Source organism: Pseudorca crassidens, chromosome 12, assembly GCF_039906515.1.
Source record: "Pseudorca crassidens isolate mPseCra1 chromosome 12, mPseCra1.hap1, whole genome shotgun sequence".
Classification (NCBI taxonomy): Eukaryota; Metazoa; Chordata; class Mammalia; order Artiodactyla; family Delphinidae; genus Pseudorca; species Pseudorca crassidens.
The window spans coordinates 9,053,066-9,065,597 of record NC_090307.1 but is presented as its reverse complement, the minus strand read 5'-3'; the positions used below and the strand labels follow the sequence as shown (position 1 = coordinate 9,065,597).

The 12,532-nt window shown below is 37.2% G+C and overlaps 1 protein-coding gene across 1 annotated transcript in view; it reads right to left on the bottom strand.

The window, feature by feature from the left end:
- Window positions 1–12,532, bottom strand: part of TMX3 (thioredoxin related transmembrane protein 3) — a 44,350-nt gene that overhangs the window by 11,828 nt on the left and 19,990 nt on the right. The window contains exons 7-12 of the mRNA XM_067698869.1: window positions 11,665–11,764; window positions 10,895–10,972; window positions 8,527–8,593; window positions 4,832–4,930; window positions 1,979–2,036; window positions 1,728–1,781 (exon numbers count right to left, since the gene is read on the bottom strand). Coding sequence (XP_067554970.1) covers window positions 1,728–1,781; window positions 1,979–2,036; window positions 4,832–4,930; window positions 8,527–8,593; window positions 10,895–10,972; window positions 11,665–11,764 — 456 coding nt within the window. The remainder of the gene's footprint in view (window positions 1–1,727; window positions 1,782–1,978; window positions 2,037–4,831; window positions 4,931–8,526; window positions 8,594–10,894; window positions 10,973–11,664; window positions 11,765–12,532) is intronic.

Genomic DNA, 12,532 nt, shown 5'->3' with positions numbered 1-12,532 from the left:
GCTGATGTAGAAGCTGCAGCAAGGTATCCAGAAGGTCTGGCTAAGATAAGTCATGAAGGTGGCTACACTAAACAACAGATTTTCAGTGTAGATGAAACAGCCTTATACTGGAAGAAGCCACCATCTAGGATTTCTAGCTAGAGAGAAGTCAACAATGCCTGGCTTCAAAACTTCAAAGGACAGGCTGACTATCTTGTTAGGGGCAAACATAGTTGGTGACTTTGAAACCAATGCTCATTTACCATTCTGAAAATACTAGGGTCCTTAAGATTTATGCTAAATCTATCCTGCCTTTTGCCCTACAAATGAACAACAAAGCCTGGATGCAGCACATCTATTTACAACATGGTTTACTGAATATTTTAAGCCTCACTGTTGAGACCTACTGCTCAGAAAAAAAGAGATTCCTTTCAAAATATCACTACTCATTGACAATGCACTTGGGTCACCCAAGAGCTCTAATGGAGATGCACAATAAGATTAATGTTGTCTTCACTCCTGCTAACACAACACCCATTCTGCAGCTCATGGATCAAGGAGTCATTTTGACTTTCAAGTCTTCTTATTGAAGAAACGCGTATCCTAAGGCCACAGCTGCCATAGATAGTGATTCCTCTGATGAATCTGGGCAAAGTAAACTGAAAACCTCTGGCAAGGATTCACCATTCTAGATGCCATTAAGAACATTCATGATTCACAGGAAGAGGTCAAATATCACCATTAACAGGAGTTTGGAAGAAGCTGATTCCAACCCTCATGGATGATTTTGAGGGGTTCAAGATTTCAGGAGAGGAAGTAATTGCAGATGTGGTGAATACAGTAAGAAAACTAGACTTAGAAGAGGAGCCTGAAGATGTGAATGAACTGGTATAATCTTGTGATAAAACCTGAATGGATGAGGAGCTGCTTCCTCCGGATGAGCAAACGAAGAGGTTCCTTGAAAGTGGTTCCAGGAATCTACTCCTGGTGAGGGGGCTGTGAGGACTGTTGAAATGACAACATTTAGAGCATTCAGAATATTACATAAACTGAGTTGACAAAGGAGCAAGGTTTGAGAGGACTGCTTCAAATTTTGAAAGATGTTCGACTATGGGTAAAATGCTACCAACGCTACGGAGAAATCGTTCATGAAAGGAAGAGTCAATGGATGAGGCAAACTTCACCGCTGTCCCATTTTAAGAAAAAGCCACAGCCACCCTGACCTGTGGTGACCACCACCCTGGCCAGTCAGCAGCCATCAACACTGGGGCAAGACCCTCCACCAGCAAAAAGATTACAACTCACTGAAGCCTCAGATGATGGTCAGCATTTTTAAAGTGTGTACAGTTTTTAGACACAATGCTACCGCACACTTAATATACAAAAACGTAACTTTTATATGTTAAATAAAACCAAAAATTTCATGCGACTTGCTGTACTGCGCTGGGCTGGAGCCAAGCCCACCATACCTCTGAGGTATATGCCTGTATGTGCATATTTTCTTACCACGAACTTATCCCCAATCCTATCAAGACTCAGGTATGATACAAATTACAAGTCTTTTTTTAAACCTGTAAGACATATATCAATAAACTTCAAACAATTCATACTGAAATGCTACATGCTGTAATTCACTTCAGCTCCTTGATTCATCTTTGAAAGTATGAAATACTCCTGTGTTTGCTTTACTGTATTACATAACCTAATTAGACAAAGATAATGGAGCCTTCCAGAATGCAAACACCTACCTGTGGAACTGGTCTCTATAATCTCTAGCAACTTCCTGAATAATTGACTTTAATCTGTGAGAAAACAAAAAATACATGAATATTCCATTTCATCAACTTGAAAAATATAATTACTCAATTATCATATATGCTGCCTTATCTAATATCTAACACTGCAGGAAAAGTAAGATACTATGTCAAGTTTATCTGAAGCCATGTAAAGTCTGAATTGGATGATATTTGAAGCTTAAAACTATTTCAAGGCACCATACCTGGTATGTTCAACTGATGTATTTTTCTCATCAATTACTGCGATAGCCACAAGCTTTCCTGAAATTAAGAATGACATATCTAAATTCAATAATCCTCATTAAACTTTTCAATTATTACTGTAGCAATGAATAGGAAAATAGTATATAGTTTCCAGAATTCAATTCCAATTATCTTAAACATGTTATGCTTGGCAGAGTGAAACAGTGAACTGTTGACTCCAAGTGATAAACTCCCACCTACCTCCCATCCCTGAAATGTAAATATCAATAACAGTAAATATTTAACAATTCATATAGTCAAATTGTTATTTTTTTCACACAACCCACACACTAAAGTAAGTATTTTGTTGAAAACTAAAACTATAAGGAACCAGTTGATGAAAGAAATATACTAAGAATGACTACAGCTCTGAAAAAATGGTATAGAACAAGAAAATGATTTTTACAATGTTATTCTCTTTGGTACCACGGGCCACTGTTTGCTAGTAATTAATGCACAAAATAAAACGGACTCAAGTTTATTTAACCCTCAACAGAACATAAATCATATTCATCTCTGACATCCTCCAGGACGGCAGCGTGACGTAACAAGCAGAGCACTGGTATGGAAGTCAGAAGACCAGACCCTGCAATCCAGCAGGGTCTATCCTGTTCCAGGTCTGGGAGAACAACAGTGAAGCACAGCATCCATTAGCCATGTGCCTTAACCTCAGAGGACGCCAACTTATTTTAGAAACTATTATCTATTTCAAAGTCATCTGGAGAGCTGAATGAGATTACATGTACAAAAAGGCTAGGATAGTTTCCGGCTCAGAGTAGGTACATAAACGTAGGATTAAATCAACAATCTTTCAATCTCATCCCCATATCTTCTCTAATTTCATACTTAAATTCTATACAAACTTTAAATTCTACACAATCTTGACGCTTCTTTTAACCTTCAGCTAAAATCATTAGTTCATAATGTTTATTTCCCCTCTTGAAATATTACTGCATTTACTGTTCAGTGTTTGGTTTTTACTGTTATGTCTTTAATTTAAAGTGCTTCATGAGTGTTTTCAAAATGCCTACAACATGTCCAGCATCTTCCCACAGGCCGACACAGGGGGTTTTCTCGCGTATTAAGTTCACAGTCACTGGGCGCCGAGCAGTGGACCCGGCACAGGGCTAGTTCCTGAGGCCACAGTGAGGAGCACACCGACACAGCTCTGCACTTGGGGAAGACAATCACACACACGCAGACGTGTGGTTAACAATCAGAAGACTTGGGGAGGACGGGACATGGGGTTTATAAAAACATTTTATAAGAGTAAACTAATGTAGTTTCAGGGGGTTAGTGAAAGACTTTCCTAAGAAAGCAGTATTTGGTCTGAGTTTGACAGATGAATATAAATTCACTACACTTTTCCAGGCAAAGAAAACAGAATGTTTAAAGGTGCTCTGGTGCAAGGTACACAGCCTTTTCAGGAAACTGAACAGTCAGCGTGGCCAGAGACGGGAGAGAGTGAGACAAAACGGGAAAGTTAGCAGGAGTCGGAAGATGCAGGGACCTGCAGTCGTCAGAAGTCCTGAAAATACACTAGGTGTCTGAAGCCACCGAGGGCCAGGAGTCTGTTGTGGGGCTTATATGACAAGTGTCCAGGGAGGACCACAAGCGGGGCACAGCCAAAGCTGACACCCAACCAGGGCAATTACACTGGGAACACAAAGAAACATTGCCATAGCCAATTTCTTTCCAAATCAATCTGGGAGAAGACACGGAAGAGCTTTGGCAAAGCTGCCTATTTTAATTGCCGCCTCCTTCGATGCTGTACTGAGAGCAGAACTACTGTATTCCTGCATTCTCCCCCTTTTCCCTTCACGCGGGCCTGCATGAATCAGCAGGTAAACCCACAGTCTCTGACAGTATCCGCGTCAACTTCCAACACTGAGCTAACACACACCTCCCTCTGCAAGGAAAGCAAAGACAGAAGCATCACCAGACACAGAACATTAAAAGAAGGCTCAGGAACCAGAACAAATACCATCCTGTAAAAGTTACAAAGTAACAGAAAAATGTGTTGGAGCGCTTCTAATTTGTATTCTTAACCAGATCCAAGAGCAGGAAATCATGAAGAAGAAACTCTATACCTATTATTTCTCAGATTAAAAAGTTGAGCCTTGACTAACATTTTCCAATTCTTTTAATCTAAAACTATACGTTCATCCAACTATCATAAAGTTGTGAATGGAAACAAATGTGGCAACAATAACCATGACTTATTTCTTATTTGTAATTCATTATAAATTTACAAAACACTTCCTCCTAAAATTTACATGGTTAGCGTCTTACAATTTTTGTAGCTCACATCTATTTTAGACCAGTCCTTACAGCTGTAATTCCTTACAGCTTTCTTTTTTGCATCTATATTTCTATTTGCTTTGCTTATCACTTTCAATTACATAACTTCAAGAAACCATGCCAATCTGATGCCCATATTTTCTTCACAGGTAAAAGCAGGCTTTCAAAGGTTGTGCTAATTTGTATTCCAACTCCTATTACAAAATCAGCGTCCTGCGGACAGCTTTCTAGTTGGTTATTTTTTCTCATTTCCTTATTCTCCAGGCTCTGTTTTCCCTGTCACTATCACTTCTATTAGTAAACCCTTTCTAGCTAATCTTTATTCCACATGCAAAGGTATGTTCTTTGGTTAATATTAATCTATAGTCTCATAAAGTTGACGTGGCATTCAGGTCTGAAAGAAGGAATGATATTATGAAATAGAACTTAAAAAATTCATTTTCTACAGATTGAAGTAATCAGTTAAGGAAAAGTTTTGTAGTGTGATGGAGAGTTGTATATATGCTTGTTACCGGTATCTCCAAGTTCATACAAGAGGAAGCCATCCATTGTAAGATAATTTTGAAACCTCTCCCTGTTGATCCAAGATGATAGATCACCATCTTCGTACTCTTAAAAAAACAAAACAAAGTTGATAAATTATAGTGTAAATATGATGTTAAAATGTTTATAATGTTTAATCTAGCAGCATGTATAAAATGCCTGACAGAGGATCATAATCTTAAATTCATAAATTTCATTTTTAGAAAGCTATTTGAAGCAATCAAATGTAAAAAAAGGATTAATGCATAAAACAATTCATCATTATAGCACCACTGAAAATAGCAAAGATAGATAAAAATAAAGGAAATACTGAAACATCCTAAACAGGAAATAATTTAAATCATTATGGTACATGTTGAGAGAGACCATTTATAGATTTTAAAAAATTATAGTAATTAAGTGGTAAAGCAGGTAACAAAACAATATTACAACATGACTGTAACTCTGTAAAAAATAAAGTATGAAAAAATGATAGAGTGATAAAATGAAGGCATATATATACTCCTATAAATAGTTTTCCTGAGTTGATGGTTAGTCTTGGATGATAGCATTATGGGCAATTTTTATTATAATTTCTTTGTTCTTCTCTATTTTATGACATTTTGACCTCAGTTTACAACCCTCCTTCATATGTAAAACAAACTCACACATACTATTTCAGCCCTTTTCAACGTCAAATACTTCCTCTGATGAGCAGACAGGAAACATTTACAATATCCAAGAGAATTATATCCTGATTAGAAATATAATTCTGAAAAATTATTACAACTGCATGAAAAAGAAGTTGATGTAAAAGCCTACCAATATGGATGAAGACTGGATTTTACTGATTTCTTGAAAGATGTGCTTTTTCTGTCACTTGCATTGCTAAACAAAACATTTTCAAGTTATCAAACCTATAAAATAAGTAATATAATGCAAATCTGAAAGCATTTATGGATTTGGATTTATGAATTAGGAAAACAAACATAAAACTAGAATTTGATTATTGGGCCATAATCTCCACTCCAGGTCAAAAAAGCAAATTTTCTAAACATTATTCACAAAAGTGATAAATCTAAAACTCATTAGGAAATAAACTATCCTCCTAAGCCCCATCCCACTGTTCCTGAAATTATTAACAATGTAATAGTAGGATAAGCATTCAAAGTAACCTTTTATCTGAAGACTTCAGGCAGGTTCTAAGTACTGACTACTGAGTTAGAAAATGTTGGCCTTCAAAACATCTGTAGATACTGAACACATTACCCCTCTCTTTCTTATGTATCGGAGGCCACATCTGAAACATGGATGGGGAAGGGCACTTCTTAGCCATTATTTAGACTTAAATTTATTCTTTAATAAAGAAAATCAGGGCTTTTTCCAAAAAAAGTGAAGTGGCTCTCTGAGTTAAGAAACTCATAATGCAACTAGAACAAGAGATTTGAAGGCTGAATCTTGATTATACCATGTACTATTTTAACTTGGAAAAAACAAAAACAATCTCTTTAATCCTGTTTGTTTATAAAACAGTAAGACTGCTGATCTCAAAAGACTGTTGTAATGATCAAATAAGACAATATATTGAATATACTAAGTGCTTATCATACAAGGAGTGTAGATAAAGAATAAGTGGATGGAATATGAATTTTCCTTAACACATTTTCACATATGCAAGTTCCTCTTAATTTCCTTTTTAAGCCCAATGTCTCATGCAGCCATTCAACAAATATCCGATGAATGCGCAAAGGAATGAACCTGTAATTTAACTACATATCTCTCTCCTTTATCTAACATTCTTAGTTACCATCTCTGTAATCTCAGGATATTTATCTATCTGTCTTACTACCAGATTAAGGTGAGAATAAAATGAAAATATCGAGTTAAGCAAATAGATAGTACCCGCTGTACAAAACGTAACAGGTAAATGGTGGTTATTACACTACATTAAGAAATAAAACACAGTCCTCACATTTATCTAAAGATAGTGAAGATATAAGATTTTAGAACTGCTTTGTCTTCATGTTACTGTCAAAACAATTAAAATGCTCCTTTGACTAAAACAGGACAATCAAAATATTCCTTTTATTAGATATTCTTCTATTCATCTGAGTCATTTAAGCAACTCAAAGCTTACAGCTCTCAAACACTTCTAGTTTCTTCTCCGTCATAAGATAATGTGACTGAGCAGAACCCCTAAGGGGCAGTCCTGGGCGACCCTTCCCCCATACTCTCTGCTTATGTAACTGTATCTGATGCACTTTCCTGAGTTGTTTTGATGACCAGGAGCACTTATCCCCCAGGCCTACTGCAGCCTAAGGATTGATGATGTTAACTGACATGGCCCTTGCTGTTACCTCACCATCAACCAATCAGAGGACCGTGCACCAGCTGATCACACACCCTGTGACTCCCCTCCCTCACCTGGCCTTTGAGCACTAGCTGCCCTGGACTCCCTGCCTGGCGCCCTGCACTGAAGCTGCCCTTTCCTTCACCACAACCCGGCGTCAGCAGATTGGCTTTACTGCACACAGGAGAGTGGACCCAAGTTTGGTTCAGTAAAAATAACTCTCTAGAATGTTTCTGATATGAATAAAATGGTCCCGATCTGTGCTCTCCAACAAAAGCCACACAAGGCCACTGAGTATATGAAAAGTAGCTAGTAAGAATGAGAAACTGAATTTTTTATTTCATTAACTGTATGTAATTTACAATGTTACTAACATTGCTAGTAGGTGAGATTTTGCATTTGCTTTTGCTTTTCAGTGGCTGTGTACTGTCCAACAGATGTCGAGTTTCAATGCTTCCTGAAATCCGAACTATCTCCGCATGCCCTGTGAGTCTGCTGCACTGCCCTAAGCTACCTCAAAGCCCAGTTTGCAAACTCTGGTAGTAAGTATTTGATAATACCGAGGAATTACTGTTAATTTTGTTAAGTGTTACAATAGCATGTGGTTATCTTAAAAAAAGAAACTCCCCAAAGCCCACATTTTTAAAGAAGTGCATAATAAACGTGTAGTCAGGGACGCATAATGAAGCACATAGCGATGAAATGCCACTGGGATTTGCTACAGTGCTTCAACAAAGAAAAAACATTGTTGAAGCAAACGTGGTAAGATCTTAGTAACTGTCTCACCTGGGTGACAGGTATGTATGTAGAGTCTTACTATTTTAGCATTCTCTTTACTATAATGTGTGTTTGATATAATAAAAATATTTAAAAAATAGACCAAGTATTTGCTTCAACAGAGAAATGCTGAATAGCAGGTGGGTGGTTACTTCTGTCAGGGAGGGAGAGAAAAGGCTACAGAAGAATACCCCAGGGCTTCACCACTATTGAAGATGGTTTCTTTCTTTCACATCTTTGTGTGTCTCAAATGTTAGACTTTTTAAAAATTAACTTTGAATATTTTAAAGTAATGTACAGAAATTGCCTAGGGCTCATTTCTAAAAAAGGCAAATGATCTGACAAAAAGAGAAATTTACTGTAGCCAAACTCAGGATGAAAGAACACTGAGTGGAAAAACTAAAGTTGAAGGGTAAGAAAAACCTAGCAGTCATTCAACTAACGGGAAATGTAAGCAGTAGCTGCATTTACTAAATCTTTCATCAACACCTAAGCCCTATAATAGATACAACATTGTAATTATAAAGTGTTTACATGAGTTAAAACTTTGGAACTTACCATCATAAACAAAGTAAGTTTCATCTTTGAAAACAAGCACAGCGGGCATCTCTTTCAGGGTCACATACTGCAAAAATCAGAAAAAAAATTTCAGTTGGTAGCCATGAGTTCAAAAGCATTGAAAGTTACCGGGGGGGTGGGAACCACAATGATGACAACCACAAAAAAGTTACCAACAGTTAAAAGGAACACAGTCAATCCCTAGCTCATCCAAGGACTGGGCTTGATACCTCTTTATACACCCCCTGGCACGGTGCCCTGTTTGCCCTGGTGAAACCACGAAATATTCTTAGAGTTGTTAACAGACTCAAAGATATCACAGGAAGTGAAGGCCAGGAGGCACTCTGAAACGGCGGAAGAGCAGGGGCTAAGGTAGCAATCAGCACAGGTAGGTTCTCCCCAGCACTCCCAGGCTGTGAAACGCGTCCATCACTTCACCCGGGGAGTCGGCTTCCCGTGAATCCAGGTCTCAGAGCACCCACCTCACTGAGGAGTTAGGAGAGTGAGATCTGCTAACACACGTTGAGAGGTGAGAGCAGGCTTAAACGATAAACTGCTTTATGAATGGGAACTTACAATGGCCATTAATAATAAGGAATCCATTCAGTGGGTACCTGCTTCTTATACCTGTGTTGTACTTATTTCAAAATAATAAAATTACAGTAGAGAAATCAGTATCAGAGCAGAAAAGATATAATTTAGGTAAGCCACACAGAATTACTACATGAGTGTGGCAATACTGAGCATAACAACAAATAAATCAGTAGATAACTAATAAAGTAAAAGTAATAATAAAATTAAAATAAGGACAGCTATCCTGGAAAGGTTAAAAAGGGAGGAAGGTATGTCACAGGTGATCTAGAATGATCTGGTTACATCACAGCACCATGAAAATAACTATTGTAAGGGCAGTGGTAAAGCTCTCAGGTGAGGCTCTACCATCCAGCATGCCTCTATTCACCCATGGTTGGCAACTCATCCACACAGGCACCCTGGGATATTTCACAGCATTCAGCATCTCTCCCTTTCAAGGGTACCCCTGAGTGAGCCAGTCTCTGATATCACACCAGTGAGTCACTTGTCCCCATTACTCCTCTGAAACTGTTTCTCTTAAAACCACCAACAACCTCTATGGGGACAAACACCATGGTTCTTTCCTCTCCTCACCTTGGTTGCTTCACGGCATCTTGCACAATTGGCCACTCCTTTCTTAAACACTTTTTATCTTGGCTTCCCATTCACCTTGTTTTCCTACTTTACTGGCAATCTCTTCTCATTGTCCTTTTCTGTTAGGACCTGGACCCTCTTATCTCCCCCCAGATTTGCATCCCATGTCTAAGAAGTTTATTTCATTTATGCAGCCGTGACTTATCTCCAAACCCTTATCTGATGCTTGTACTTGGATGCCTAATATGTCAACTTAAAGTAAAATAAACCTTCAAAACACCATCTCTCCTCCCATACTCCAACTTGTTCCTTCCCCAGTGTTCCCCAGCTCATAAATAACACCACCATCTAACCAGTTGTTCAGGCCAAAAACCTAAGAGTCATCCTTGATGCACCTCTTTTCCTCTAGAACAAGCTCAAAAAATTCTATCTCCAAATACAATTCTTTCACTTCTTCCTAATTCTCTTAATAACTTTCAAGCCTAAATCCTAGATTTCTTCAAGAGTTCAACTGAGCTTCCTGATCTAGTCTCATCCTGATCCAATTGTGTCTGCACTTAGCACAGAGTAATGTCCTTAAAATGAACTTGATACCAAATCCTCACATGCGTGGCCCTGACCTAGAAGGCCTCCACTGGCCTCTGCCTACCTCCCATCTCCTTTCTCACTGCAGTTCAGCCACACTGGCTATGGCTCTGTTACTCCACTATGCCAGGCAGGTTCTCATCTTGGCCATCTGTAACGTCTGTTCCTTGTGTCTGGTTTACTATGGCCACAGATCTGTGCGTGGCTCCTTCACATCCCATAAGTCCCAGTTCAGATGTATTTTCTCCTCAGACAGACATTTCTTGATCAATCAAACAAGAGTAGCCATCCCACCTCTAAATGTCCTTACTATCACACTGATTCTTTATTATTTTTTAGAGCAGTTATGATATCCTGTTTATAGCTTTGTTTACCGAGGACCACTATCTCAGTCTGAGGACCCAAGGGAAGGCTCTTATCTACAATACTAAAACTCAGTCCACTTCCCCCACCCATGAGAACGTAAACTCCATCCTATCAGGGTCCTGATGATTTTGCTTGCCATCAATAATCCAGGACTTAAAACTGTGCATGGCACACAATTAAAGGACAACAAACAGTTGTTTAATATATATAGTAATTAATACACTACTTAAAATCCAACTTTAAAAATTACCTCAGGGACAACTTCTTCTGAGGCAGAAAAAAAGTATGTATATACAATTAATTCTGAAGCAGCATCGATGTATTTCTCCTGTGAAGATACAAACAGAAAAAAGGTGACTTTTAAATATTAATCAAGATCAAAATTCATTCCTCATTAAACATTCAGAGCAAGTAGTATCACTGCTAAGTAGTATCATCACAATTAGCTACCTTAAGTCTTTTCATGTGAAAAGATTAAATATAAGGAAATGAAATAAACTGTTTCTAAGGCAAAAGACCATTGTAACTAAGTGCTTGTATATGCCTTCAAATAAAGTTCATTAAATATAACAAGCTAAATTCATATTTATTAATTTAATTTGATGATGATTATAGGAAGAGATGTGTGTGTCTGACATGCAAACACAAACATACATACATGCAATAATCTTAAGACAATGAGCTTTTGCTTTTAAAAAGTTTACACTCAAACTGCATGTTGCAGTTTCAAAGACTCAAAATGCTAAAAAGCAATACAAAATCTAAATAACCAGGTCAACAGAAGAAATATACTAACACAGGCAACACCCACCCACTTTTTACTCAATTCCGTTTCATGAAGGCAAATACTATAGAGGGTATATGATGAAGTGTTTTTATTATAAAAATACTTAGATTCAACTAAAGTATTTCTAATAAGAGTGAAATAAGCCCTGAGTTTTTGGTGAAGCCCTCGTTATACAGAAAATTAAATTACAATATATCTGTGCTTGTGGATTAAAGAATAAAATCATTTGATACCTTCAGAGGTGACTCTCCACCTATATAAACAAAAAATACACGATGCCTCTTCTGCACATGTTCAAACATTTGCTGACTTGGAAGTGGCCGAATTAGAGCCCTGTTTGAAAATAAAACAAAAAAACTTGCACTTGAACTAAGGGTAGTACATAATTTACTCCTATTTATATGTCATCCTATCTAAAGTTACAAAGCTTTAATATTGTACGAATTGCATTTTAAGTATACCACTCAATCTACATAAATCTAATACACTATGGCCCATGACCACTATTATACCCATATAATAAAAATATAGTACCTACAATTTAATCTACCAGTTTAAAAAATAAGCTTTAAATACATCCCTTTAGAGAGTATCATCTTAACCAATGTTTTGATAGGCAAAGATGGAACTATAATCCATTTAGAATTCTCAGCTAAAAACAAAACAATCCGCGTGAAAATTATTTTTTTTCTCCCTTTCGAAAGATCATTCACACAAACACACTGTGAAATACTATTCCAGGAGTTTATAATATTATGTTTAGAATATTTATGTCTTACTCTGACCATTTAAATGCTAGTTTCAAAACACACTATAAAGGTTAAAATCTAAAATGTTTCCTAAGTATGTTATTCTTCTCAGGAAAAATACAATGGAAAATGGTAGTCATAATAACATATAAGAATCTCATGAAGAGAAAACAAAACTACAAAAAGTTTTATTATACAGTCATTTTCAAAGACAAATAGGCTGAGAAATGAATTATACCAAAGATTATAAAACATATCACTTATGAAATACTATTAAAAGCTAAGAGGCAGTCTTTTTTTAGTGTGATCTATATTATTAGATTTTTACTCCATCACATTTGCAAAAAAGAAC